Source organism: Motacilla alba, chromosome 14, assembly GCF_015832195.1.
Source record: "Motacilla alba alba isolate MOTALB_02 chromosome 14, Motacilla_alba_V1.0_pri, whole genome shotgun sequence".
Lineage (NCBI taxonomy): Eukaryota > Metazoa > Chordata > Aves > Passeriformes > Motacillidae > Motacilla > Motacilla alba.
The window spans coordinates 9,725,807-9,753,120 of record NC_052029.1 but is presented as its reverse complement, the minus strand read 5'-3'; the positions used below and the strand labels follow the sequence as shown (position 1 = coordinate 9,753,120).

General features: G+C 43.8%; 1 protein-coding gene across 1 annotated transcript; it reads left to right on the top strand.

Annotated features, from left to right (window-relative positions):
- Positions 1–1,090: 1,090 nt before the first annotated feature.
- On the top strand, positions 1,091–26,360 carry TECPR1 (tectonin beta-propeller repeat containing 1). Its single transcript, XM_038150855.1, has 25 exons — positions 1,091–1,239; positions 4,585–4,817; positions 6,572–6,754; positions 7,242–7,364; positions 8,028–8,153; positions 9,656–9,830; positions 9,926–10,026; positions 11,366–11,467; positions 11,898–12,043; positions 12,871–13,388; positions 14,143–14,288; positions 15,236–15,391; positions 15,898–16,047; positions 16,648–16,805; positions 17,440–17,567; positions 17,675–17,777; positions 18,439–18,535; positions 18,913–18,992; positions 19,295–19,351; positions 20,796–20,970; positions 21,891–22,026; positions 22,333–22,425; positions 23,065–23,171; positions 23,631–23,750; positions 24,421–26,360. Exons 1-25 carry the CDS (start codon positions 1,116–1,118, stop codon positions 24,616–24,618), a joined length of 3,735 nt encoding a protein of 1,244 aa, XP_038006783.1. The 5' UTR covers positions 1,091–1,115; the 3' UTR covers positions 24,619–26,360.
- Positions 26,361–27,314: the final 954 nt, after the last annotated feature.

Genomic DNA, 27,314 nt, shown 5'->3' with positions numbered 1-27,314 from the left:
CCCACTGCACACCAAAACCATCTGAACCCGCAGCCCACAGGACCAGAGCAAGGCAGACGTGTTCTCCTTAACCAGCAACTACAAACTCCTCAGGCAAGACTCACAACAGCTTGGCCAGTTCCCTTTGAAAGAGATCTGCAATGCTTTTTCAAGTCCTGTACTGGCCTGCAAGACATAGGAAGGTCTGGGGTACTTTTGATTCAGATATTTGAATGGACAGGCATGGGAGTCCTTGCCTATCTTGTTAGATTTTCTGTCTCACTACAAAATGAGCTGGCATGTGATGGCAAAACCTAAGATGTACAAGCAAGCAGTTATCGTTTGTAGCAGGGCAAGTGCATGGTATCCTGCAATAAATGTTAAGCAGCAGCTTTGATGATGCCCAGAGAAGGAGGATTGTTACTGTGTTCCTACTGCACTGCCACAGATTGTGACAGAAAGGCCTCCTCCTTCCTTACACCCCAGGCAGGGCATTTACTGGTGGCAAAAGGCAACTCCAGGCAAAGGCTGGTTTCCCTCACTCCAGCTGCAGCCACTGCTCACTTGGAGCAGCTGGACAGACGGATGGATGGGCTCTGCCTGCACGAGCCCCTTCCAGAGTCACAGCATCACAGAATGGGGTGGGTTGGAAGGGACCACAGTGGCTCATCTGTTCAACCTTCTTGCTGAAGCAGGGTCATTCTAGAGCGCATGGCACAGGATGGCGTTCAGTCCTTGAGTATCTTCAGTGCAGGAACTCCACACCTCTCTGGGCAATCTGTTCCAGTGCTCGGTCACTGCACGGGAAAGTTGCTCTTCTTCATGTTCAGGTGGAATGTCCTGTATCGGTTTCTGCCCGCTGTCTCATGTTCTATTGCCCGGCACCCCCAAGCAGAGCCTCCTCCTGACACCTCTTTCGATATTTCTACACATGGATGAGGTCCCCTCTCAGTCGTCTCTTCTCGAGGCCGAACAGGCCCAGCTCCCTCAGCCTTCCCTCATGAGATCCTCGCTCAGCTCTGTGGCCCTCCCTGGATCTCCCGCAGGAGCCGCCCGGGCGCTCCCCGACCGGGCCCCGGTGGAGCCCCGCGGCCCCGGCCCCGCCGCCCCGGCCGTGACGCGCCCGGTCCGCGCCAATGGCGGCGGCGCTCGGAGCCGGTGTGGGCGCGGCGCTCCCCGCCGGCCGCGGCTCCGCGGGGCCGCCCTGCCGGGGCGCGGCGGCTCCTTCCGCCGGGAGCGGCGCCGGGCGGCGGGAGGCAGGTGAGGGGCGAGCCCGGGGCCGGGGCAGCGCCGCTCGCTGCCCGCGGGCCGGTGCCGGGCCGGGCCGGGCGGGGTGGGTGGAGGTCGGGCCCCTGCCGCTCTTCCCGGCGGCTCCATCGCCGTCGGGAGCAGTGCCGGAGCCGTGGGGAGGTGCCGGCACCTCCGCGCAGCCCCCGCGGGGAGGGCGTGGGGGGCGCCCGGGGCGTTTCGGGTCGCGTCCCCGCCGGCGGAGCCCCGCGCCCGCCTCCTGCCGCAGCCCGCGGGGAGCGGGGCTGTGCCCGGCCCGGGGAGCGGGGAGCCGGGAGCGGGGCTGTGCCCGGCCCGGGGAGCGGAGAGCCGGGAGCGGGGCTGTGCCCGGCCCGGGGAGAGGGGGAGCGGGGCTGTGCCCGGCCCGGGGAGCGGGGAGCCGGGAGCGGGGCTGTGCCCGGCCCGGGGAACGGGGAGCCGGGAGCGGGGCTGTGCCCGGCCCGGGGAGCGGGGAGCCGGGAGCGGGGCTGTGCCCGGCCCGGGGAGCCGGGAGCGGGGCTGTGCCCGGCCCGGGGAGCGGGGAGCGGGGCTGTGCCCGGCGCGGGGAGCGGGGAGCGGGGCTGTGCCCGGCCCAGGGAGCGGGGGAGCGGGGCTGTGCCCGGCCCGGGGAGCGGGGCTGTGCCCGGCCCGGGGCCGCCCCAGGCCGGTGGCGCCGCAGCCCCGCACGGCTCCTAAGCCGATCCGGCCTTAATGCCCGGGCGGAGGGCTCCGTGCGCGGCTGCCGGGCGGTGTGCGCCCTGCCGCGTCCGTGCGGCGCTCTGGGATCCCCGCGGGCTCCGCGCGGCGCGGCCGTGGCTGGACCGGGGCTGCCGGAGGAGTCGCCGCTCGGTTCGTGTGACACCCAGGAGAAGTGTGTGCGCGGTGTGCCTTGGAACACGTCCAGTCTTGGGGTGGTTCGCATCCTTCCACCGCCACGGCCTGAACTCGGGGACAGGGCCCTGCTCTCCCGAGGAACAGCATTGCTTCTATTATATGCAAGGAATTGCGATGTTTTTCTTGAATTCTGTAGCAATCAGTGATATGCCAGGCCACTGGAAATAATGATTACCAATATGTTTTCTTCATTTAAGCATTTCTGAAATTACCCGGCTGAGCTGCATTATGAGGAATAATCCAGCAGATCAGATTTTTTCCAGGCCCCTGAGATTACTTGATAATTTCTGCCTTCACGAAAGAGCACATAAGCCAGCAGCACTGAGAATCCTTCAAAATTGGGCAATATCTGTCTTCATCTTCTGCAGCACAGCCAGTGCAAAGGGGCCTAAAGTGAAGTCTTTAAAGCTTATAATCCAAAATGCATTTGGGATTTTCCCATGATGCCCCAAACACTGTCTCAAAAGTTCAGATGGAAAAATATGTAGAAACTCCCACTTGTCTTGGCTGCCTTGGGTATTTTAAACCAGTTGCATTAGCCTGCATTATTTTAGTTGTCCCATCTATGTTTTTCTTAACTTCATAATCTTTGGAATTTTCATCACCTTTTCCTGAACTGTCCCAGGTACTTTTCTGCCCGCCTGGACTGTCATTCCAGGTACAGGCCTTCATTTGTATCTTTGTCCATCTTTAAGAGACCCAAGCATCACTTTTCTTTGTTACCTGGCTAGGTAACTGTCATTGTTGCATTATCTATAATGCTTCCTTCACTGCAGACTCTCTAGTATTCTGGTTACGTAAAATGAAGTGCATAATATTGTCTTCTTTTATAAACACTGTTTTGGAGAATTTTGAGTGCTGATATTGAAGGGTTATTTTCACAGCCTTTATTTTCCCAGTGATACACACACTAATTTTCATCTCCTCTTCACTTTGTTCCATTATTCCATGTTATGTCCTTCTGTACTCCATTATAGGAGGATATAAAGAAGGTAAATGGTTGATCCAAGAGCAGACAAAGATTCATGCCTTCAAATTCCCAGCAATAACAGGGAAAAATGTGAAAACCAGAGAATTCATCTTAGTTATGCTACAACTAATAGGACCTTCCTCTGGTATCACTCATTCCCTGCTGCTGTGTGTTTTCTTGTCACTGTTACCTGTTCTTCACCTGTTGGATCAGGTTTTTAGGTACTTAGCAGCAGCAATTTTATGAAGCAAAGACTCCTGATTCTCCCTGGGATCCCAGGGGAATTTCTTGTGCTGTTCTTTGACACTGACCCAGCTGTGTGAGATTCCTCACAGTTTCACCTCTGCCATTCACATACAGAGTACAAGTCAGTCCCTATGTGCCACCTCTTCTGTCAGAAAGCAGGCAGGCAGCTCTCCTGAGGCTCTTGTATTAAAAGCAGAGTTGCCATTTGACAGCAAAGAAGCAGTGTTCCACACTGACTACAAGCAAGAATTCCTCTTTCATTGTGTGGGAGCTGAGTCCCCTTTCCTCCTTTCCTCTCCCAGTTCCCTGCTGCATAGTTAAAGGAGCTGAAGGCAAAGTTCAAAACATTCATTAGCAATTCTGACTGTCAAACACACAGAACTACTAAAATTTGTCTGTTTTGATGGCGTCTAGAAGGTCAAGTGACAGAAATACCCTGGCCTTTCTTCACTTCTGAAAGGACGGATGTGCACCTGCCTCACCCCTCTGAGAAGGGCAGGGCTGCAGTGCCCAGAAAATGACAGGTTATTATGTGATAGAACCAGAATGGAACTCAACCAGGTCTCTGCTGCCAAACCATGCTCTGTGTGTACTTAAATTCATCACACCTATGTATAGAGATCCTAAAGTTGGATCTGATCCGGAATGCTTTGAAAGAGGTTTCCTGGCAGGAGCAGGCAGTATGTCCATGGTTTAAAAGCAGATGTGTGCTTTTGGAGAAGCTGCCTTTCACATCCTTGCCTTTGTACCTGTGTAGGTGTGCTGTTACACAGAGAGGAGGCTGAGAAGCAGGGATCAGGGGATATCAGGGCTTTGTGGAGCTGAGATGAGCAGGGTGTGTAGCACCACCAGCATCACGAGCTCCTGAGAGTGGAGCTGCCTGCTATGAGATGGTCTGTTCTCCTTCATCCCAGCTCAGAACTGATGTCTGTCCCCAGCCTGCCAGAGCTGTCCTGTTTATTTCTGAGCTCTTGTAGCATGCACAGTAGAAGGATCTGGTAGGAAGGTCTTCCTTATGGCTTTTCAGGGACATCTGAGAGGTGTTGGCTGCACAGCTCTGACAAAGAGGTCTGGCTGCCACCTTTGCACAGGCTCTTTTAAAAAAATCATCCCTTACATCTTTATTTAATTTGACTGATGATGGCTCAGAGCATGACTGATCTGCAGCAGATTCAAGATCCATTTTTGTACCCACCATTTCCAGCAATAACCTTGTTTTTGTATTTCAGATATGGCCATGCCCAGTTCCCTTTTGTGGGCTGTTGACATTTTTGGGAGGGTTTACACTCTCTCTACTGTTGGCCAGTACTGGGAGCTGTGCAAGGACACCCAGCTGGAATTCAAGCGGGTCTCTGCTGTCAAGCAGTGCTGCTGGGGAATAGCCTGTGACCATCAGGTGTACACCTACGTGTTCTCAGGAGATGTTCCCATCAGATACCAGGAGGAAACCTATGAGAACCAGGTATGACAGGTACAGTACCTGTGACACAGCCACTGCTTGGACTGACAGCACGGCCTGCATCAGCTGTCTCAGTGTGTTTTTCTCACAGGAGGATTGATCAGTTCTATTTGTTTTCATTTTTTATCAGAAGTTTCTGAAGAGTATATATATATATATATATATATATGTGCCAAACACCAGGTTATTCTTGTAGTTAAATTCCCAAAGGAGTTGCACTTCCCTGCTCCTAGCAAAAGCAAGGCCAGTGTGAACTGCAGCCTGTTCTGTGTGAGCCATTTCAGACTGGAGCATTCACCCTTTTCACTGAGTGATTTCCATTTCTCCTTTCCTTAGTGGCAAATACACAGTCCCCTTAAGAAAATGTCCCGTGTAACTTCCCAGGCAACAAAGATCAGAAATATATTATATATGATCATATATTCTGATAATATATTATCAAAAATGTATTATTCTTTAAACAATCCTACTTCTTAGTGTTCCAAAGACTTCTCTAATAAAGGCATAACTTTCCATTAAAGTACAATGTTTCCAACTTTTTCACATAGAAGTGTTAAGGTGATCATTTCTATCTGATGCACTCCAAAATAATGTCTTTAAAACGGTGTTTTAAAGGAAATTTATCAAATTTGGTTGTGAGTTAACCAAAAGTTAATTGAGAGAGAAAATTTATGGATTTTCTTGAGCACATTTCTCTGATTTCTAATGGGCAATAGAATGAATATAAATTGGGAAGAGACATTAACTTACCTGCACGGGCAAAAGTACAACAAATTAATTTTATACATTATTTAATATTGATACAGCTTTTCAGCCATTTAAGAACGTAAGAATGTTCCTTTTGTTGTGTAAACATGTTCTTTAAAAATGCAAAATTTAAAATTTTGTTTGTTACTTTAAAACTTTCATTTTGTTTGTTCTAGGTGATGAAAAACGGAAAACAAAATACTAGAAAGCACAAAAAGAAATACTCTGCAAGAGCTAGCAACGATGAAATTATACTGAAGTAGTTTGCAGATAATGTGCAAGGCAATTTAGCCTTTCTAAAGAAAAGGCTAAATTTCTCGTAACAGCAAATAATATTTTGTGTAAAAATTATAGACAGATTTTGCACCACTCATTTTCCACGTGCCCTAAAATGTAAGATAGTATTACAGGACAGATTTTGACAGTATTTCTATAGTATGTAGGAGTGTTGGGGGGGAAAAAATGACAGTATTGGTGAAAATCCTTGTGTTATCCCTTCTGTAACTGATTCAGGGCAGATTAGGGAAAAAATATAAGATCCAGGGGAGATTTGCTGATACAGTTCTCTCAACACTGTTCCTGGCAGAGGCAGTGCTGTTTGTCTAGTGCAGACAAGATCAAGATATGAATCATCTTTCTCTGGGAGTAGATTAGAGATACCAAGGCCATCCATACAGCATTACCCTAATGCTGCAGTGTCATGGTGCCATACATCACCAAAGAAAAAAGGCCCAGTGCCTGGTAAAATATAGCATCAGATGGTCCTGTTTATGTAACTGAAAATGACTCGGTTGGGACAAGCTCTGCAGTCAGCCCTTCTTTGACATTTAAAAAAGCTTCCTCCAAAGGCTGTGTCAGGGAGGGGCTCATGGAGTGAACACTTTCTCATTCACCCCAGGAACTTATTCCTCTTCTTCTGCAGAAAATAAGAAACATGTCATGACTCCCTGTAGATGTGCAATGAGATAATGTGATCTCAAAGCAAATACTTTATTTATTATTTCTGGCAGCGCTGGAATCCAGTTGGTGGCTTTTGTGAGAAATTACTGCCCAGTGACCGCTGGCAGTGGAGTGATGTGAGCGGGCTAAAACACCAGCAGCTTGATAGTTTCACACTGCCTTCACCACACTGGGAGTGGGAGTCTGACTGGTATGTGGATGAAAATATTGGAGGGGAACCAACAGAGAAAGGGGTAGGTGAACAATACCAAAAAGAGATCTATTCTGGGAATCCTTAAATGGAAGGAACTTTTATAGAAGTGTAAAAAAGTCTGTAAAAATAAAGCTTGCCATACATACTTCTTTCTGGGAAATAGCTCAACTCTAATACAACAGAAAGAAGGATCTTGTTTGAAGGTTTTTAAAGTCTGTAGGAGCTTCTATAGAAGCTTTTTTTCTTTTGATCAGGCCACGAAATCCTGGCAACTGAATGTCATTGTTATTTAAGGTCTTTACTATGAAGTAAAATGTTTTACTGTGTCTTACTTGTTCTGTGTATATCACCCAGAGGAATTTGGGCATGATTCATAAATCATTCATGGAATTAGCTGATCTGTTAATCAGGGCTCTAGAGACACACAGAGTGACTTGTGCTGTGACTCTTGTGCAGAATTGCTCTGAGTTATGACTTCAAGTTTTCCCTTGATCCTGTTTTTCATACAAGAAAACCTCTGTTTGCAGGGCTGGACTTACGCCATAGACTTCCCCAGCACCTACACAAAGGATAAGAGATGGAATTCTTGTGTCAGACGCAGGAGATGGATCAGATACAGGAGATACAAATCCCGGGATGTTTGGGCCAAGGTTCTGGATCTCTTTTACATATTAAATACTGATTGTCTGAAATAATCAATTAGAAGTGCAGGGAAGTTAATTTTTTATGACTTCCCTGTTAGCTGGACTTGGATTCTTTCACTTCCAACTTGCTATTCTTGTAAGCATAAATGGAAAGCTGGGATTTTTCATGGAAACCTGTGGTAATAAGGTGCCAGATCTTATGGTGATGCAATTAGAGATGGATGCTCAGCTCCTTTGCAAATTTCAGACAACTTTTTAACTTCCTTTGGTTTTGTGACAAAGCACTGTCACTCAAGGTGGTACCTGCCTTGCATCATTCACAAGTTGTGTCCTTTATCTGTGTGAATAACTGTTCTTTAATAATTGTTGTTCCATTCTAAGAACATTCAGAATTTGTAATTTGTGATCTTTCAGCTTTCCAATTCTGTATGCACTGTTCTGTGAGTAAAAACTTCCTTTGCTTAAGGTGCAAAACACAGACTTCTCCATGCTGCCTTGGCAGCATTTCCCCTCTCTGCATAGGGAGGCCTTGAGTGAGAGGGAGAATCTCCCTGCTTAGCCACTCTAGGAAGTGATACATAACCAATCCGCAAGACACAAGTTATGCCACCAGCCAAGTCACCTGTTTGCAGTGTCTCCTCTCCTCAACCTTCCTTCCCTTTGCTCCAGATTGTGTCCCATGATGAACCAGACCAGCTGCCAGACCCTTTCAATGACATCTCCATCGGAGGATGGGAGATCACGGACGAGCCTCTCGGCCGCCTGTCAGTGTGGGCAGTTTCTTTGCAAGGAAGGGTATGTGTGTGTTCCCTGAGTTTTCTAATAAAAATTACTAGTTAAAAGGAGTTAAATATTTGTATAGCAAGACAGGATTGTTATTGTCTTACACTGGTGAGGAAATGCACTGCTTGTGCATCTGGCAGAGGATGAAAAGCTGCTTTGGGACTACATTATGTAACAACTTGTGTTGTAAATGGAAAGGCTTAGTACTTCTAGGGTTCTTGTTTTATGGAAGCCTTTAACCTCTATGAACAGGTGAACCTTAAAAACTGGGGCTGAATAGTAGTGTATTATATCTTGAAAAATGCCCAGAATGCTGACTGTGGTGCTGGGAACCAGGAGAAGGAGCCTTAGAAGCTGTCAGAGGTTCTGGTGAAGCATCGTGCTGTGCCTTTGGGGTGGAGAGACAGGGATGATTCAAGAGTTTACAAAATGGCTTTTTAAAGACTTACTGATTGGAAAGTGATCACTTCCTGACCTGGCAATGTGGCATCCAGCTCTGAAATGTCTTCATTTTATTTTCTATTGAACACTATATATCTTGCTCTGTTGTTGTTAGTTTTAGGCCTCCCATGGGGTCTCCTCTTTTGCTCAGTCCTGTGAAGATTTGACTCTCGCTTTTCTTCCTTCATCCTTACATCATGTATCTAATATTCCTTTGTGTCTAGACACTTTCTAACTTGTGTTCTCAGAAAGAATACTTTTAACAGCCTGAGCTTTCAGTCACATTTGGCACTACCTGGAGAGGCAAGCAATCCTGCTTACATTGTTTAAAATAAAACTCCCTGTTCCTCATACTTTCTAGTAACACGTGACAAGCATCCCAGTCTAAAGGCTTACTTGACTGCCATTGTAAAATGCTTGTATTTCCCAAGTGAAAGTCCCTGGGGAAATAAAGTATTCCTAAAAATGAAGATTTAGCACTCAGCAGTCATGCTGTGGAGCATTTGTATGACTGCCACAGGATACTTTCTGTGCTTGACCTTCCTATTTTGACTGTGATCTACAGAAAATTGCAGTCCAAGACTAGCAAATGGCTGAATGTCACCAAAGGCTGCACAGAGAATGGAATTTTCCCCCCATATTGTGACAAGCTCTGTTCAGTGAAAGTGAGGCCAGGCTCTCAGCTAACAGTAACATTTTTGTGTTATGTATTTGTTCACTCTTGGTTTATATAACATGCCCTGAAATACACTGAAGTGGTTTAAATGTTGAAATATACACAGAACTTGTAGCAATAGGTTACTGTACCCAATCCAGATGCAGTTCCATGATAAAAGCTGCTCTGTAGAACAGCCTCCTCCCTTAGTACATAAGGAAATAGCTTCAACTGCATAATCAACATTTAAAAAAACATATCTTTAAAGGTCAGAGTGCCGTACACTACACAAAACAATCCTCTTGTTAAAGGAGAGCTGTTCTTTCCAGTTTGTCTTTACTCTTGTCTCAATGGTTTCATTGTTGTAGTGATATTTTTTCCTTGTCTCATTTGTTTTTGTTTTTTTAAACTTGTCTAGGTATGGTACAGAGAAAATGTCTGCCATCACAATCCAGAAGGTTCCATGTGGTCCTTAGTCACCACTCCTGGTGAAGTTGTTCAGATCAGCTGTGGACCCTACGACCTCCTTTGGGCAACTCTCTGGGAAGGGCAAGCTATTGTGAGAGAAGGAATTGATAGGAATAACCCTCAAGGTAAAGTTTGTTAAATCTGGCTGGAAAACCCTTTGATTTGTATAGTGTTGAATAAGAAACTAACCTACAGTGCCTCCTGGGTTCTTTCTTTGCAGGAATTTCCTGGAGTACTGTGGAGTCTCCAAGCTCTGAAAATGGGATCATGCACGTCTCTGTGGGTGTTGATGTGGTGTGGTGTGTTACAAAGGATAGAAAAGTAAGAGGGCTCAGGTTCTGCTTTTGCTTTTTCCCTTCCTTTCCCTGTCTGCTGCTCTCAAACAGGAGTGTAGCTTGCACAGGAAGCATTGGTGATTTGAACTCTCTGTCCCCATGGTTTGAGGAATTCTGGTTTCCCTTGCTGTTATGGGAATGCTCTGTGGTTTGTGATAGTTGAGTTGAATTTAAGGAAGACCTTTTGCTCTTTTTTTTGGAAGGAATTTTCTGAACCCAAGTCAGACAGATTTGGCAGGTGGATGGGCATGTGGGTGGGGATTGGATGAGGAGCCTCTTCTAAGGGACATTAAGCATCAAAATTGAAGTCACTCCTGTTTCCACAAGGACTGAATTTTACATCAAAAGCAGCAGGGGGAGTATTCTCATCTACACTTTCCTGCATGATGCTATTTTTTTATCTTCCTACTGCAACTGTTGTCTCTTCATCAGTCTTTTAATGTGGGGGTTTTGGTATTTAATTAGGTAAGATATCTCTCATGTGGATGTGCAATTACTTTCTTACTGGAGTTTTAACTTAGAAAGATGGAATGTCTTAAGTTGGAAGGGACCCATAAAGATGATGGAGTCCCACTCCCTGCTCCTTCACACTGAATTCAAAGCCAGGCCTGAGCTCTGTGCTTGTTCTGTTGAGTTTCTCTGCTGTAGTGAGTCAATACTTGCCAGCTGAGCCATGGTAACAGGCTGTGCCCAGCCTGCTCCATCTGCCACATAAATTCACTGTAATAAATGGAGATAAGCTGGTGTATTTTCCTTCAGATCTGCCACAGGGCAGTCAAGCATCCTGATGTTATGGGATTCAACCAACAGCTTCTATGACTACATGGTATATGCTACACACAGAGGGAACTTCTGCCAGGTGCCCAGCCCACAGACACTTTCAGATTGGTAAAGTCAGACCTAAGGGAAGACAATTGAAAGAGCTGTACTGCTAAAGACATCCCCCTGACAGTTCCCTCTGGCAGCCCTGCTTCTAGGGTTTGAATGTAAGAACACTATTTAGAAGCCTATTCAGAGTGATCAGAAATAGCCTATGTGGTGATAGTAATAGAAGGTATTTTTCCAAGAGCATAAAAGCTAACTCTGTCATAGGAAGTCCTACAAAAAAATCTCCTTTTTTGACTTTTCTGGCTGCAGGTGGACACACAATGTGGGTACTATTGGGTGAATTGTTTTATCTTTATCTGATAAAGAATCAAGGAAGTAATTGATTTCATAAGACAATGTGGCAAGTCAGTGTTAGAGATTAAGACTAATCCACTAAAGAAACTAAATTCCTGCTAGACCAGAAGGAGAAAAATTTAGACTTTCTGTTGTTATTGTAGGTGTGGTTTAGAAGAGGAGTGAACTCACATAATCCTTGTGGGACAAGTTGGATTGAAATGGTTGGAGAAATGATGATGGTAACTGTAGGCTTAAACAACCAGGTAAGAGAGCAGGGGAGCAGCTGAGAGGGTATTTACATTCCCCTCTAAAGGGAATGTTACCTCTAAGGGGTATGTTCCTTCTAGTGCAGGAGCTGTTCACACGTGGTGAGGGCTCTCAGCAGTGCCAGTAGGGCTGGCTGGACAAGGGGACCCTGGGCTTAAACTGCTGGGAGGGAAAGAGGCTGAGTTCTGCAATTCTGCCCCAAAGGTGACAGCCAGCACGTGTCTTGTATGGCACAGGGAGGTGCAGACTGGTTTTGGTACAGAATTTTGTTCTGCATCTACAGTGTCAGCATTAAGGGAGAACACAAAAGGAAAATGCTGTGTCCAGCAGTTTTCTGTGCTTAATTCTGCACCACTGCACCTTTTTTGTATCTGATACCTGCTGCATTCCAAGCCACTTCCTTCACCAAGCTCTTTTCCTCTCTAGGTCTGGGGAATCGGCTGCGATGACAGAGCGATTTATTTTCGTCAAGGTGTCACACCAAGTGAGCTCAGTGGGAAGACATGGAAGGCAATTGTGTCTGGCAGAGAGAGTGACAGATCTCAGACTGGGAGCTCAACAAGTCTGCTCAGGTACTTCATGAAATACCTGCTCAAGACTTCATACGGCAAGGGTTTCAATGCTAGGAGATATTTCTTTACATTCAAGGGGTACAGACAAGGAGTGGGGAAGACATCTCTAATCATTATGTATGCCAAAAGACAATTGCATTTTTGCCATTAAAATTAACAATAAGCAGCAGTTGTTGCACTCAAGAGAAGAATCTCAAGCTCCCCCATTGGAATTCACTGCATGCCTGCAGTAAAGCATATTCCTCTGGGCTTTACTATCTCTATCTGGAACTAGTCTCTAATAAGAGAAGATGTTATTTATGAAATACCATGAAGGAATGCCAACTCCACTTAGGAATTATTCTTCCTGAGTGTCACTGTAGGTTTCTTTTCCTAGGGAGGTTAAATCAGTTACTCCCCCTGCCTGCTGGCCTCTGGGATGTACCACACATGCCAGTGGATCTGACTTGTTTGAGCCTGAGTGCGTGCTGAGAAGTTCCCTTTGGCAAAGACAAATCATAAAGTTAATAATGGGCTTTAAAAAATCCCATTTGTTATTTCGTATTCAGAAAATGGGATGTGTTTTCCTGAGAGTTGTAGGCAGCCAACACCACCAATTGTTTGAAAAGATCAATAAAATTCCTTCCTTTGTTTTGCATTTACTAGACCAGTTTGCCAGGTTTGTGTTGGACTTGTTCCTCTGATGATGGAATTTGACATTTAAAAGAGAAGTCTGCTGTTTCTCTCCTGCAGTGAAACGCTAAGTCAGTTTCTGTGTGTCTGCAATCTAAGGCCTGTGCTGATTTACAATGCTTTGGATGATAATTAATTATCTATTTGTCCTTCAGTGCTGGCTGTTTCTTTACTGATGATATTCAGAACCAAACAAGCGCGGTCATTCAGGGTGATGCAGATCCTTCCTCTGATACAGAGCTCCCCGGCGTGCCCACGAGCCCTGCCAGCCCTGCCCTGCTGGGAGCTGCAGCCGCTGGGAATGGCCCAGCCAGCCAGGCTGAAACATCTGCACGGCTGCCTGTGGATCCTCCGCACTCTGAGCAAGGAGAAGCCACTGCTGCTCCAGCTAGTAATGACAAAGATAACCTTGAAATGAACAAATCTCCTGGAAAGCCAAATCCTTCTGCAGAACTGCAGTGGATAAACATTGACTTGAAGGAGGCTCAGAAGCATCCGGTGCTGTCTGTCAGCAGCTTTGCAGACACATCCAGCCTCTCCTCCCTGGGCGCGTTCTCGGTGGGAGCTGAAGACCAGTACGGAGCCGATGAGCACCCGCTGTGGGCCTGGGTGTCTGGGGGAGGCTGTCTGGTGGATCTGCACAGCCCACTCAAGTGGTTCACTGCTCCATCAGGTACGGGCCAGTCACCACAGCATACCCCAGTTCCAGTCACAGCTCAACGTGCTCTTTAAGAAAAATGTTGGTTTGTTTTTTCCGAGCAAAGCCATGGTGCAAAACTTGTGCTAACCCACTTTCTCTTGCTGCAGTTTGTTAATAGGTTCATGTCTGAGCATAGTGCAGCAGCATTTAGCTGTAGAGCGCTTTGGGCTTGAGATAAATAAATGTAAAATTGATATTTTCTCTTGAGTTCCTGTAGTAATTTTGTAAAGTAATCTGTGCTGGACCTACATCTCATTTTTAATTGTACTGAAACTGCAGCTTCGGGCAAAACACATAATATCACTGAGCAGTTACAGGAAGGAGTGAAAAGGGCTCTCTTGGGAGGTGCAGATGCTGGCAATAACTGCCTCACTCTGCCATTCCTACTGAAATGGGTAAAATAAACCATGAACTGTGGCCTCCCAGTATTTAACAGTCTAACTTGTGATGCAGTATATTATCTAATTATCTTGCAGTTTAGTGACAAAACTCTCATTTTTACAAGGTTATGGCTTTAAAAGCTTCTCTATAATCTATCTAGTGATCCTGTTTCTATGAATCATTTACAAAGTTTGGCTGTAATACACTGATTCCAAATTATAATCCGTATAAAAATGGTGTTAGACTGCGTTGATCCAGTCTGGTGTTCAGAGGAGCGCCGTGTTTTACCTTTCACAGAACTGTGCTCAAAGCTCACTGGAGTTTATTGGGTTTGGTTCTGTCCCAGGTTTGTCATCATCTGTGCAGTCTCTGTCCCTGTCCATCACTCCTGCACAGACAGCAGCGTGGAGGAAGCAGATTTTTCAGCAGCTCAGTGAAAGGACAAAGCGGGAACTGGAGAATTTCAGGCACTATGAGCAGGCTATTGAGCAGGTAAGCAGTGAGGACGTTTATCTCTTATCATCTTCTAAACACATCTGGGAATCAATAATACATTTCTGACATACTGATTTGAGCTTACTGTCAGCTTTATATTCTTGCCCTTACTTCTGTCTATGACAACTTTCCTGGATTATTAATGTCTGAGCTCCCTGTGGGAAATTAACAGCTTGTCAAAGATGGAGCAGCAGTATTCATCTAAAAGCATTATCAGAGAGTTTTATTTAGGAAGAAACAAAGCATTGGTCAGCACTATTTGGGTACTGTGAGACCTCAACTCCTCAGAGAAATGGTTGCAGCAGCAGAACATTGTATGAATTGTTCCACCACAAGATGAGGCACCTTAATTGAAACAGTGACTCAAGGAGGTGAGCTTCCCTCTCTGTGGCCATTAGGACTAATTTAACTTGCGTAAATAAATGATGCAAACGTCAATGGCACCACATAAATAGCAGCAGTTTTGTTTGATGTTCCCTTTGTTATGACTCCTTGGCTCTTTTCAGATTCATTCATATTGTTGGTCCCTTCATTGCTAATTGCCAAATGACATCTAGAATTATTTGATCAAAAACATTTGGAGTCCAGGGGTTTAATCAAGTTTAAAAAAATTATGTCAAAAGCCTTTAAATTCCAAAGAGAGGCTGTGTTATAACGAGAGCAAACTTGAGTCAGTTACTACCTGTGTGCTACTGCATTCTTGCAGGGTAAAAATGCTACTACTGTCGTACACATGCTACCTCAGTATCTTTTTATCCACTTTTATGAGTTTCCATACTCTGGTACACTCTGCATGGGAATGTGTGATACAGGTGTATGAATGTATGATGAGGTGTGATACAGACTAACCTGCAGCAGACACAACTTGTGGGCACAAAACCAGCATTTGGGAGAAAGAAAAAGAGTGATGCAGTTTCTTTATTCCTTTTGTGTTTGCCTTGCAGTCGGTTTGGGTTAAAACTGGAGCCTTGCAGTGGTGGAGGAACTGGAAGCCCCATAAGTGGATGGACGTTCGAGTTGCACTGGAGCAGTTCACCGGGAGTGACGGGATGCGGGACAGCATCCTGTTCATCTATTACATGTACCATGAGGAGAAAAAGGTGTGTTCAGCTGCAGACCCCTGGGAGAGCTGCTTTTGGCAAAGGGAAGCCTCTGAAAGGGGAACAGTTTCTTTAAAGGAGGCAAATGATGGCACCTACTGTTCTGAGGTTTGGCAACCAATTCAAAGGTAACCCCAGGTACCAGCAAACCGCAAGCTTTTCTGGGCTGTGTCAAGGCTGTGTCAGAAACACCCAAACACAAACCAGTCACATTGCTTAAACCATCAGATCTGCACTAACCAGGAATTCTCATGGAAATTCAAAGTGTTCTTGATTGTGAAGAGCCCAGCTTGGCTGGACAGGGTCTTCCCAAGTAGGGTTAATGCCTGCAGGCAATAGGAAACAGAGGTAGGGCGAGGCTGGAAGTGGAATCTCATTCTCTCTGCGCCAAGAATTGATTCTTTGCTGTCCTTGGCAGGAATGCCTTGTTTGTAGACCTGAAGTGCAAAAATGCTGGCTCTGTGGAAGGTTTGCCTTAGACACAGGCTTTTTTTCTCTTGTCTTAGTACATCCACGTGTTCCTGAATGAAGTGACCATTATAGTTGAAGTGCTGAATGAAGCCAAGCATTCCTTTGCACTGTACACACCTGAGAGGACGAAGCAGCGATGGCCAATCCGCCTGGCAGCCGCAACAGAGCAAGAAATGCATGACTGGGTAAATCTGGGCATCTCTCATTTCAAGCTGGCAATATCTGCAGTAAAACATAGAATCCAGTCTCTGAAATGTCAGCATTACATTCAAACTCTTGAGGCTACTCATCTGTTTTTTAAATAGAGGCACCTGAGGCTTGTTATCTCCTCTGAAGTCTGCTTGCTTTCTGGTGCTGCAGTTATCCACAGCAACACCAATACTGCTTTACATTTTCTTCCTATCTCTGAAAATAGGTTAGGGTAGGAATGAGTTAGGAGTTGAATTAAGGTATGGTGTTCTTCTGCATCGGTAGAAGAACCATTCTCTGTTTTCACTGTTGCAGAGAGTCTTTTGTACAGGCAGACAGGCAGAGATACACTGGAGCAGGGGCAAACCTGAGAGATGCTTCATCCTGATCAGCTCCTGCAAACCACAGCAGTTCCAGTGGTTGTATAGTAATTTCTGAACCACTGAATTCTAGTGCCTTTTGAGAAAAAGCTGCAAATTCACTTTGCTGATTTGCAACATGCAGAGGTAAAATTTTGTTCTACAATACTGAGCATCTCTATGGGAATTTTTGTTCTCGCTGTAAATGGAAGCTTTTTTTTGCTTCTTGTTTTGTAGCTGTCTTTGCTGAACATGTCTTGCTGTGAAAGCAGACGGATTCAAGGCCCTCCTTCTCACCATGCCATTTGGTCAGTTACTTGTAAAGGAGACATCTTTGTTAGTGAGCCAAGTCCTGAGCTGGAGGCCGGACCCCAGTTGATGCCATGTGACCAAATGTAAGAGGCTTCTGAAGCTGTTCTTTCTGCATGGGATGCCATCCAGCAAACTGTCCTGTCAGTTCAGTGGCTTTGATGAGCTCTTGGAGTGTGTAGTTCACTCACAGGGTTAATGGCTGCCTTTCTACTCATGATTGCACGTGAAGAAATTCACCAAATCATATTTTAATTCTTAGATGCTGGAGATATCCTTGTGATTTCAAAAGCCTTTCTCACTGAGATCCCATTTTTTAAAATTGCATCTTTAATGTCATAAGAGATAGCCTAAACTGAAACTAAATTTAATCACTGTAATTGGAATATCATTTGAGCTTTCAGTTTTATCTGAGTCAAGAAATGTGAAATTTTCAGTCTTCCACAGACACTGCAGTCCAGGAGTAGTTTCTCGACAGCTTTTATGACAACTGTGGCAGTACAGTACTGCAGACTCCCCAAGCAGAACAATGCCATCTGCTTTCTGGGAGCTGTTCAGAGGGAAACGCTTTCAGCTGGCAGCTGCTTTCACTTAAGAGGTTGCACAGTGGTTGGACAAGTGAGCAGAGAAGGTTGCCTGTGCTGAAGATGATTGGGTTGTTGGTGGGGAAAGCAGACATCCCTGAAGGATGTGGTGTTGAGCAGTGTCCTCTCCTGGCAGGTTCTGGCGGCAGGTGGGAGGCCACCTGCGCCTGGTGGAGAGCAACAGCCGGGGCGTGGTGTGGGGCATCGGCTACGACCACACAGCCTGGGCTTACACTGGTGGATATGGAGGTGGCTTCATCCAAGGTACAGCCTGGCAGTGAGAAATGGAATCAGCAGTGGCTGATGGAGTTTAAAATGTAATGTCTTCGAGCTTTAGCTTTACTCTAATCCACATTGTTTATTCCTCACAGGACTGGCCAGTAGTGCTGATAACATTTACACACAGTCAGATGTGAAATGTGTTTACATCTATGAGAACCAACGGTGGAATCCTGTCACTGGATACAGCAGCAGGTTATTTACTCAATTTACTGCATTTATTTACTTTAACACTACTACTGTTACATGAAACAGGGGCTTTGTTCTAGGTTTTTGGAAGAGTTATTACACTTACTCTATCTTCAGTGTCCTCCAACATTCATAGTTAACATGTGATGGAAGGAGCAGTGTTTCTCAATTTTCTAATTTGTAATACTTCATTCAAAATGTTGTTATGGCAAAACGTTACAGATTTGTGCTTTGTGATTGCACAAGTGTGCCTACTTGCAGTATCTTTCACTATTAAGACCAGATAGAAAAGTTATTAGGATCTGTATATTCCTATACATACTGTCCTAAATACACTGGGTCCTTGAATAGTATATTTGACCAAAAGTATAGAAAAATACATATCCAATTATATGGCATTCACGTTCCAGTTTTAAGTGGTAGTGAAGAGTATCACTCTACAGAGAAACATTTACATGGTCCTCAAGTTTGCTATAGCTGGAAGCAGTTGTACAGATTCTTTCCCACTGTGCTCATCACTCACATGATATTTCTAAACAGAGATTAATGATGGCAGTGTTTTGTGTGTGAAAGCAGAAGTGCTACAGAAAGGCTTTTCTTCCCTCGCCTTTTAAACTCCCTTTTGTAAATGACCTTTCATTCCTTGTGCACTGTTCCACCACCACAGAGGTCTGCCCACAGACAGATACATGTGGAGTGATGCCTCTGGCCTGCAGGAATGTACAAAGACCAACACCAAGCCTCCTTCTCCGCAGTGGTCTTGGGTAAGTTCTGGCTTACAAATTTTTTTACAAAGAAGTCCAAGTTCAGCAAGTAGAATATAAGACTTGAGTTCAAGGGGCCCAGATTTTCTTCTGGGATTTGTTGTAACATTTAACCTTGTTTTCCCCATTAATAGCTAGCAATAATCTTCCATAGTCAAAAGAATGTTTAACACTGAGTGGGGTGTTTTGTTTAATGTGACTTGGATCCTTTTCTCCTCCGCTGAATTAAAAATGTTTGGGAACCTCTGTGTGTATTTCAAGTATGAGAAGGTTTCTAGCAAGTCGTTGCTCTCCAGAAGGTGGAGGTAAATAGAAGAAGAGGTGTTCATGGTACATTAGGTGTTGATTGTTACTCCCAGTGTCCCCTTTGCCCACAGGTCTCAGATTGGTACATTGACTTCAGCCCGGCGGGCGGCACGGACCGGGAGGGCTGGCAGTATGCTGCTGACTTCCCAGCGTAAGGAAACTCCTCTTCTGCCAAATCCCAGACTCCAGTCCTCACTCCTTCTCGTTTCTGGTTTGCACGTTAAGTGCCCTTTGGCAGGGACACAACACTGCCTCATTTCCCCCCTTTTTGTGGGCATGCTGATACTTGCAGGGAGGGAGGGCAGCAAGGTGAACTTGGCAAACTGTCACTTGAAGAATTTTAAAATCAGCAGTTGTGCCTGGTGGGCAGATGGAGGCAGTGCTCTCAGGCTGGCACTGACACTGGAGATGCTCTGACATCCTCATGAACATTGTTTAAATCTGTTTTGGTAGGTCCTACCATGGGCACAAGACAATGAAAGACTTTGTCCGACGGAGGCGCTGGGCCAGGTGAGGAACCTCAATATAAATAAGTTTTGAAGTTGAATCCTAATTGCTCATTAAGTCTACTTTAGTTATGAGGTGAAGAGTGTTGTCAACAAAACCCAATCAACAAAAGAAAAAGTAAAGAAACCTGAAACAAATAACCCAGCAGAGAACTGATGACCTTTAGCATTATGTCTCTAATTGTCTCTATGAGTAGTTACCCTCTTGGATTTTCTGGGATCTGTAGATAAAAGTCAGACAGTTCTTCTTTATATCTGATTTTCCTTATGGTAAATGATTAAGGAACAGTAGACACTGGGTATATCAGTACATATCAGGTCACTTGTAACTGCTGGTAATAGGCCTTTTATAGTTTCAACTTATGAATTCCACATACTGAATGCTGGGCCACAGATAGTCTAACCCCATTTCAGAGGAAATGTCCAGGTGGAACTCAGAAAACAGCAAACTGCCACTATGTTCTGTCAGCTGGGGAAGTCTGTGCATTTCCTGTTTTTCCAACTTTTCTGTGCTTTCTGTACTAGAGCATCTAATAGCTGTGCTAATTGATTGCTGTGAACTTACACATTGCTGGGTTTAGTATTGATGCTACAAAGTATTTTGCCCCTTGTACAAAAAGCTCTGAAGTTCTGAAGCATCAGAAGTGTTATTTCACAATATGCAGCAAAACAAACCCAGTCAGTCAAAATGGTGACTTGAAATAAAATAGGCAACTTGAGAAATACTCTCTAGTCTAAATACTTCCTCTTGTTTTAACTACCAACTGAAAATTGAAAACAAACAGGCTCTGGTAGGGTTGGATCAATAGGGTTGAATCTGGTTTTTCAAAACTGGAAAACAGTGGAATGTCCTAAAGTTTTTTAGGACATTTTTCATACACAAAATTATTGTGGTGATGACAGAGTCTAACATAATTTCCCTAATCACCAGCACTACTTTGGTGCAATTTCCACAGAAAAAGTACACAAAGTCCCAGCATGACTTACCAAGTCTGTCATTTAGAGCTGCTTTACCTCTGCCTACCTCAAGATAATACATAACCTTTTTAACAGACCAACCAAAAAAGAATTGTAAAGTTATTCTTTTAACCAAAGGAAGCAATGAGCTGGGTGTGGAGTTCTCCCTGCACTTTATTATCCTTCTGCTGCCCAGTGAGTCTGAGAGAGCTATGGAGCAGTGTAGCACCAGTTGCAGACTTCTTGGGTGATCTTGGTTTTATAAAGTAACTTTAAAAAATACCCAAACAAACAACAGAAGCTTTGAGAAATCAATATTAATTCAAACTCCAAAACATGATTGATTGTTAAAAACCTCTTTCAAATTAAAAATACTAATATTTAATGAAAAGCACTACCTGATGACTTTAGGACTGGAAGCCAACAATAGACTAGGAAACCAGTTATAGAAAGTACATACTTCTGACAGGTTTGGGCTTTTTCTGCTTCAGAAAATGTAAGATAGTCACCAACGGGCCATGGCTGGAAGTGCCTCCTGTCACCCTGTGGGACATCTCCATAATTCCCAGTTCAGATGCAGATGCTGAAGAAGCAGTAGCACTGTGGGCAATCAGTGACAAAGGAGACGTGCTCTGCAGGCTTGGAGTGACACAGCAGAATCCAGCTGTAAGGCTCCCTGTTTGTTTTTACTGCTTATCGATGTATTTAATGTAATATGCAAGTACATACAATCACACAGGGCCCTCTCTCAAAGCACCTTGTTACTTTTCATCCCTTTGTGTCCCAGATTTGCAAGTCCCTGTCCATCCGCTGTAGCAGTTTGCTGCCCACGTTCCTTATAATAGTGCTTCTCTTGCATAATCCACCTGAGCTTGTGCCACATCACCTGCAGGAGCCTCTCTCAGCTCCTGGCCATCTTCTCATGAAGCATTTTATTTCCACTTTCTGCACTGCAGCTTGGTTCTTCTTTTTTTTGTTTGTTTTTTGAAATGGTTGATAACAGGTGTATCCCACTTAAAGGAACTGCTGAGGAATGGACTCTGTGAAGCATGGTCCCACTCTAGTGCCTCGATACCAGTAGGATAAAAACCAGGAAAAACATCTAAGAAAATGCTTTAGTAGAATTTGGTGAAAAACGGCAAGAAATTGAAAAATATTTAATTTTTTTGGGCCCCCTCAAACAAACTGCAACACCTGATCTGTAAGGCAGTGCAGCAGTTAGAACTGGAATACTGTGCCTGGAATCTGAAATCCCATATCAGTTGTTTTTTGTAAGGAATTAAAAGAAAGAAGGCTCTAGTTCAGCTGTTCAGAGACATGTAGATACCTAAAATGCAGCGATTTTAATAGAAAAGGCTTTTCATTGTCCAACTTATAACTTGTCCAAGTTATTTTCAAAGAATTGTATATCCAAATATCTTTGAGAATCAGCAACCTTGTTTCTATTCAGTTGTAAAGGTATGTAAGATTTATTCTCCAGAACATTTTTCACTATGTTGGTTTTTTCTCATTTAGTAATAATCAACAATGTTTTGTCATGGAGGTTTTAAGCACTGCTTCACAATTCGTCTCCCATGATTTGTTAGGGAACATCCTGGCTGCATGTGGGAACAGATCAGCCCTTCATTTCCATCTCCATTGGAGCATTTTACCAAGTGTGGGCTATTGCCAGAGATGGTTCTGCCTTCTACCGGGGTTCAGTGTCTCCAAGCAAACCTGCAGGTAAGAACTTGTACTTTATCTTTTGCTCTGCTCCACTGCCATGTCTGAAAAAGCCCAATCTGTTTCATAGAGGCCTTTCCCATGGCTGTGCAAAACTGTGCATACAAATAATACAATAATCATAGCAGTTAATTTGCTATTCACTTGTGTAATTTAAAGTGTTCATTTGTAAAAAACACTCTGTTAAAAATATATGAAGTGTGATGTCATTCACAGCTTTCCTGCACAGCAATGTGTTTCAGCTGCAGACATTTCCATACCTAATTCTGTTTTTGCAATGCTTAACTCAAGATTTGTGACCTTTAGGTGACTGTTGGTACCATATCCCTTCACCTCAAAAACAGAAGTTAAAGCAAGTCTCAGTGGGACGAACATCTGTGTTTGTCTTGGATAAAAATGGTAAGGATTTAAAAAACTATTAGTCAGTGCTACAGAAAGTACAGCAGTCTGTACCAGAGTGATTAAAAAAGAAGAGGTTAAGTTCGAACTGGGCAGAAGAATACTGGTGCTCTATAGGGACTGGTATTTCATACTGAAGGATCTGGAGCAGCAGTGCACTGAAGTACTGCTTCTGAAGGCTTGGTAGTTGTATCTGATGGTGCCCTGGGTAACAACAGTCCAGCACCTGTGCTCTGGGGGGAATATACAGGTGAATGTCAGAGAATTGCATGGTCAGGTTTTGTCTGGAATCCTGCTCCAAAACAGATAAATCATGAAGCACCTTCTGTACAAGAAACAAGCTTTTAACAACAGATTCAGAGACCTTCATCTTATTTGCATTTGTTTTCTAGTGCCTAGTTCCTTATATGAACATTTTTCCCCAAGAAGTTTTACAAAACAGAGTATTTGCTATTTTTTACAAGCAATAACTATAGAAATACAAATTCCAAAGTGGAAGCTTCATTTTGTCCATCTCTGTAATACCTTAGCCAAAACTGCATTTCCCTGGAACACAGAAAGAATTCCTGGTTTATGTTGTTTACAGCATTTCAGACAAACAGCCATGCTGGGCTGTAAGCAGCACTCTTTGTTTCACAGGCAATCTCTGGTACCGACAGGGAATCACACCCAGCTACCCTCAAGGATCTACCTGGGATCATGTTTCAAATAACATCCGTAAAATGTCTGTAGGGCCCCTGGACCAGGTGTGTATTAAGCTTCCTTGTATCTCATCAGTTTATTAAAAATTATGCAGAACATAGTTTAGTAATTAAATGTTCTTCAGCCTTAGTTTTGTTTAACTTAATTGCACAAAATGTTGGTCTAAATGTTGGAATATGATAGCAAGAGAAAAAATCATGCCAGTGGAATAGTGATACAGCCAAGCCTTCTGCTGCAAAAAGCCTCATTAATTTTTTCCATTTTTTTAACAAGGCTACATATTTTAACAAGGCTTTTTATATATTTAATCTATTTCCTGCCAAGTCTTATCTGGCAATGTTTTAATTATAACACTGCTCTATAGTTTGTTTGGGTGTCTCTCTGTCTAAATCAGAGCATTTTCAGCCTACTGAAGAACAAGCCTGATTTTTGAAAGGGGTCAGGCAGAGATTTCACAGCTGGGAAGAGCAGCACAATTTACTGCCTCTCTCTGCTTCCTTGAGGTGTGGGTGATAGCTGACAAAGTGCAGGGCAGCCACAGCCTGAGCTGTGGCACCGTCTGCCACCGGACTGGTGTCCAGCCCCTGGAACCTAAAGGCCTCTCGTGGGATTATGGCATTGGGGTAAGTGCTGGGGGCACAGAACTGCCTGAGGTTGTACATCCCAATGTCGCTGGGCTCACAGAGGAAGGGAAGGGCCATCCTGCCCAGCTGGCCAGCATTAGAAAGCTTGGATATACCTGCAGGAAACGGACATTTTCCTTCAGGTTTAGGTTCCTTTTTGAAGTTATTTTAATCATAGCTGGGAAGTTGTTTATTTGCATTTGGTAAGTATTCATTTTAAATAGGTAATTTAAAAGTTACAATGGAAAAACTAGTGGAGTAAGAGCCATTTTAAAAAAAGTGGATTCCTTCCTGGTCTGCACATGATTATTCCTCATTGTTGTACCCTGTAATATTCTCAATGTTTTGAGAAAGACTATTTCAAGGTTTTGCCACCTTTTAAGTTAGTGGAACATCTGCAGTGGCTCTGTTATGATTGCCTGACCCTACTAATCTCAATTCCCTGTGATAAAAATCCTCAAGTTTACCACCTCTTAACTCCCTGTCAGGGAAGTCTGTTGTGTTTTATTTAATTTTTACAAGGAGCCTTTTTTCTGATTCATCCCAGAGCAGGATTACTTTCCTCATGAACAAATAGAACAAACTAGCAGGGCACACAAAGCATCACATCACATACAGCACTGACAGGCTGATGTTTCTCCTTTTGAGTTTCTGTATCCCTTTTTCACAGGGTGGGTGGGAGCACATTACAGTCAGAGGAAATGCAACAGAAGCATCTCGGGGTGCTGTGCCTGACACCACCGAGGAAAACCCTGCGGCATCGAAGGAGGGAGAAGATGAGGAGAGCAAAGGGAAAACAGAACACACTAAGACCCCTCTGATGGTCAGTGAAAGTCAGGAATTGGACAGAAACTCTGTTACCTGTTAAATTGTTGCCATCTACATGTTCTAACAAGCAGTAGGCAATAGTTTAAAAAGAAATAAATGTCTACTGCTTGGAGAGAAAAACATGACATTTTTGTGCTAATATGTTTGACTGAACTGGACTTTGCAATGGGGTATTTTAAGTACTGAATCCTTCTACTGCATCTTGTGTAAAATGTGACTTGATAGAGTTCATAGTTTTGTCAAAGCAGGCAAGGTTTTTAACCACAATGTATTTCTGATCCTTTGCCATAGCTGCTACACACCATGCAAATGTGAATATCTGCACCAATGATCACTGCATTTACTTGTTTTTTTAATGCTCCCTATATTTCTCTTATATTCACACATCTTGTACACTGTCCTTGAGATTTATCTTTGAGCACAGATGAAAATGTTGTTTCATTTTGAATGAATGCAGGCAAACACAGCTGCTCCTGTTTGTAGAGGCCCTTACACGTGCACAGAGCTCTGCTCATGGCAGGGCTCCATGTCTAAGGATGGACTTGGGTCAGGCTCCCATCAGCAAAATCTAATTCTGCACAACTCTGCTCGGGCTGCAGTTACCAGGCAGGGCAATTGCTGCTGCCTTTGCTCCCAGTGTGTCAAGCAGGCAGCAGAACCCCTGGTTTCAGGGAGCCACTGCAGAGCCCAGCTCAGCTCTGAACTGTCACTGCAAGCTGGGAAATCGTGTTCCGCCTTCAGCTGAACTGACACTGGGACAATTGAGGTACACAGCTGCCTATCTAAGGAGGCTGGAAGGGACCAGACTCTGGAGGCTGTGTTCCAGATGTTAGCAAATTATGCTTTCATACTGTAGAAGCCAAGGGAAGGTCTTCAACTGACTTTACAGTGGTAGGAATGCAACACAACTTTACTGACAGCAGTGGAGTTTGCCAGTGTACACTGATGGCAGTTCAGAATGAAGCTCTGTTCTTCATTTTGAGAAAGTGATTTATTCATCCCTTTTTCCAACATGAAACCACTTTATATTCTCAAAAAACCTTTTTTTTCTGACTTATTTATCATAATTGGACAGTTTACATTCATTTCTCCTCTTTGTGTGTGACTGTACATGAAGCTATTTTTATATGATGAACAGTTTGGTGTGGTCTCAGTACTGTATTTGTAGAAGTAAAAATTATGTTTGCACGTATTTAAGGAATATATTTGGTATTTAATGCCAAGGAAAGCACTGTTTCCAAGTCCAAATGTGAATGAAGACTGAAGATGCTTTGCTGTTAAAAAAAGAACCTGTTGATCTTCCCAGTATGTGATTAGAGATTTCTGGTTTATACAGCATAAATAATGTGTTGCATTAATTACCGTAATAGGTTTTGCATAACTTGCACAGTACCTTGTCCAAATAAATAACTTTATTACATGTATTTTTTAGATAATTATTAGGATTGTATTTTTCTCTGCATTGTATCAAGATTTTTCCTTTTAATAGTCAGTGTTTACATCTCCAACAATCAACCTGATTGCATACAATAAGCTTTATAATGTACCTTTGCATTTTTCCCTGCATTGCCAAGTTTCTCTTACTTTACTGTAAAAACCTGGGTTTAAGTGAAAAAAAGTAGTAAGTTGTTTATGTTTGAGAACTAAGTATTTGCCTTCTAAAATATCATTTAGAAAATTATTTAATTTAAAAATATGTCATTGTTGTGGCTAGTTAAAATATGGAAAAGTGACTTTAAACTGAAGCAATTTTGAAAAATAAAAGTAATTTATCAGAAAAAACATGCTTCTCAATCCCTTTTGACATGTCCAAGAACACAGCACTTTTTACTTTGCTCCACTGTGGAACTAGCAGCTGTAATTCCATAAAAATGCCTGTGGCCTGTGTCCAGAGCCTGACTGTCCCTCGGGGATGGCAGTGTTCAGAGATGGGGTGACTTTCACCTGCCTCCTTGGCTGCTGTATTTACAGCTAGATATGATGTGCCATTTTGGGCTTAATATTTGAAATGCCTCTGGTTGCAGAAAGTCAAGAATACACTGCTCAGTCATTAAACTCTGTATGTTTAGAAGCAATACCAGCATAACTGGTTCCTAAAGTGCAATTCTTCACCAACAGCACAGTTAAAATACTGGATTTTAAACTTGCTGGTTCCCTCTTTCCACCGATGCAGCCAAACAGCAGTTCAAACATAACTACCCCACAGAAGCATTCCTGGATGTTTACTAGCTGGAAACTCTCAGATAATGACCTTTAAAGAATCCTACAAAAAAATTACCATAATCTACAAGTGCTTGGTCATCACTTACTGCGTGACACACAGAGCCACAGTTTGCACTGACCTAGAGGGTGAGAAATAACCAAATAACATCAACATCTCTTACCTGAGGAGGTGCTGAGTGGAATAACTGGAAGAAAAGGCCTTGGTGTTACTGACTGACCCATGGTGATCAGTGCACAAATACAGTGAGGATTAATTTACCCACACAGAGCTGCTGGTGAATGGAGTAAGATCCAGCACTGTAATGACAAGTTCAATCTCTAAGAGACTCTGCAATTCTTTCATTAACACTTGAGTACGAGAAGAGCTAAATCTCATTTATTTTAATGTGAAAAAAGTTCAAAACTTAGAAAATTCCAATTGAAGCAGGATCCAAATGTTTTCTCCAGTAAGGCAACAGGTATAAACTGTTGTGTTGTTCTACATCATAGCAATGGATGCTGGAGTGGAGAAAG

Bases quoted from the DNA above. Each gene is read 5' to 3' on its own strand.
- TECPR1 (XM_038150855.1), top strand. From the start codon at position 1,116: ATGGCGGCGGCGCTCGGAGCCGGTGTGGGCGCGGCGCTCCCCGCCGGC. The intron at 18,993-19,294 runs GTAAGGAAACTC...CTGTTTTGGTAG, and splicing joins TATGCTGCTGACTTCCCAGC to GTCCTACCATGGGCACAAGA. The intron at 20,971-21,890 runs GTAAGGCTCCCT...ATGATTTGTTAG, and splicing joins TGACACAGCAGAATCCAGCT to GGAACATCCTGGCTGCATGT.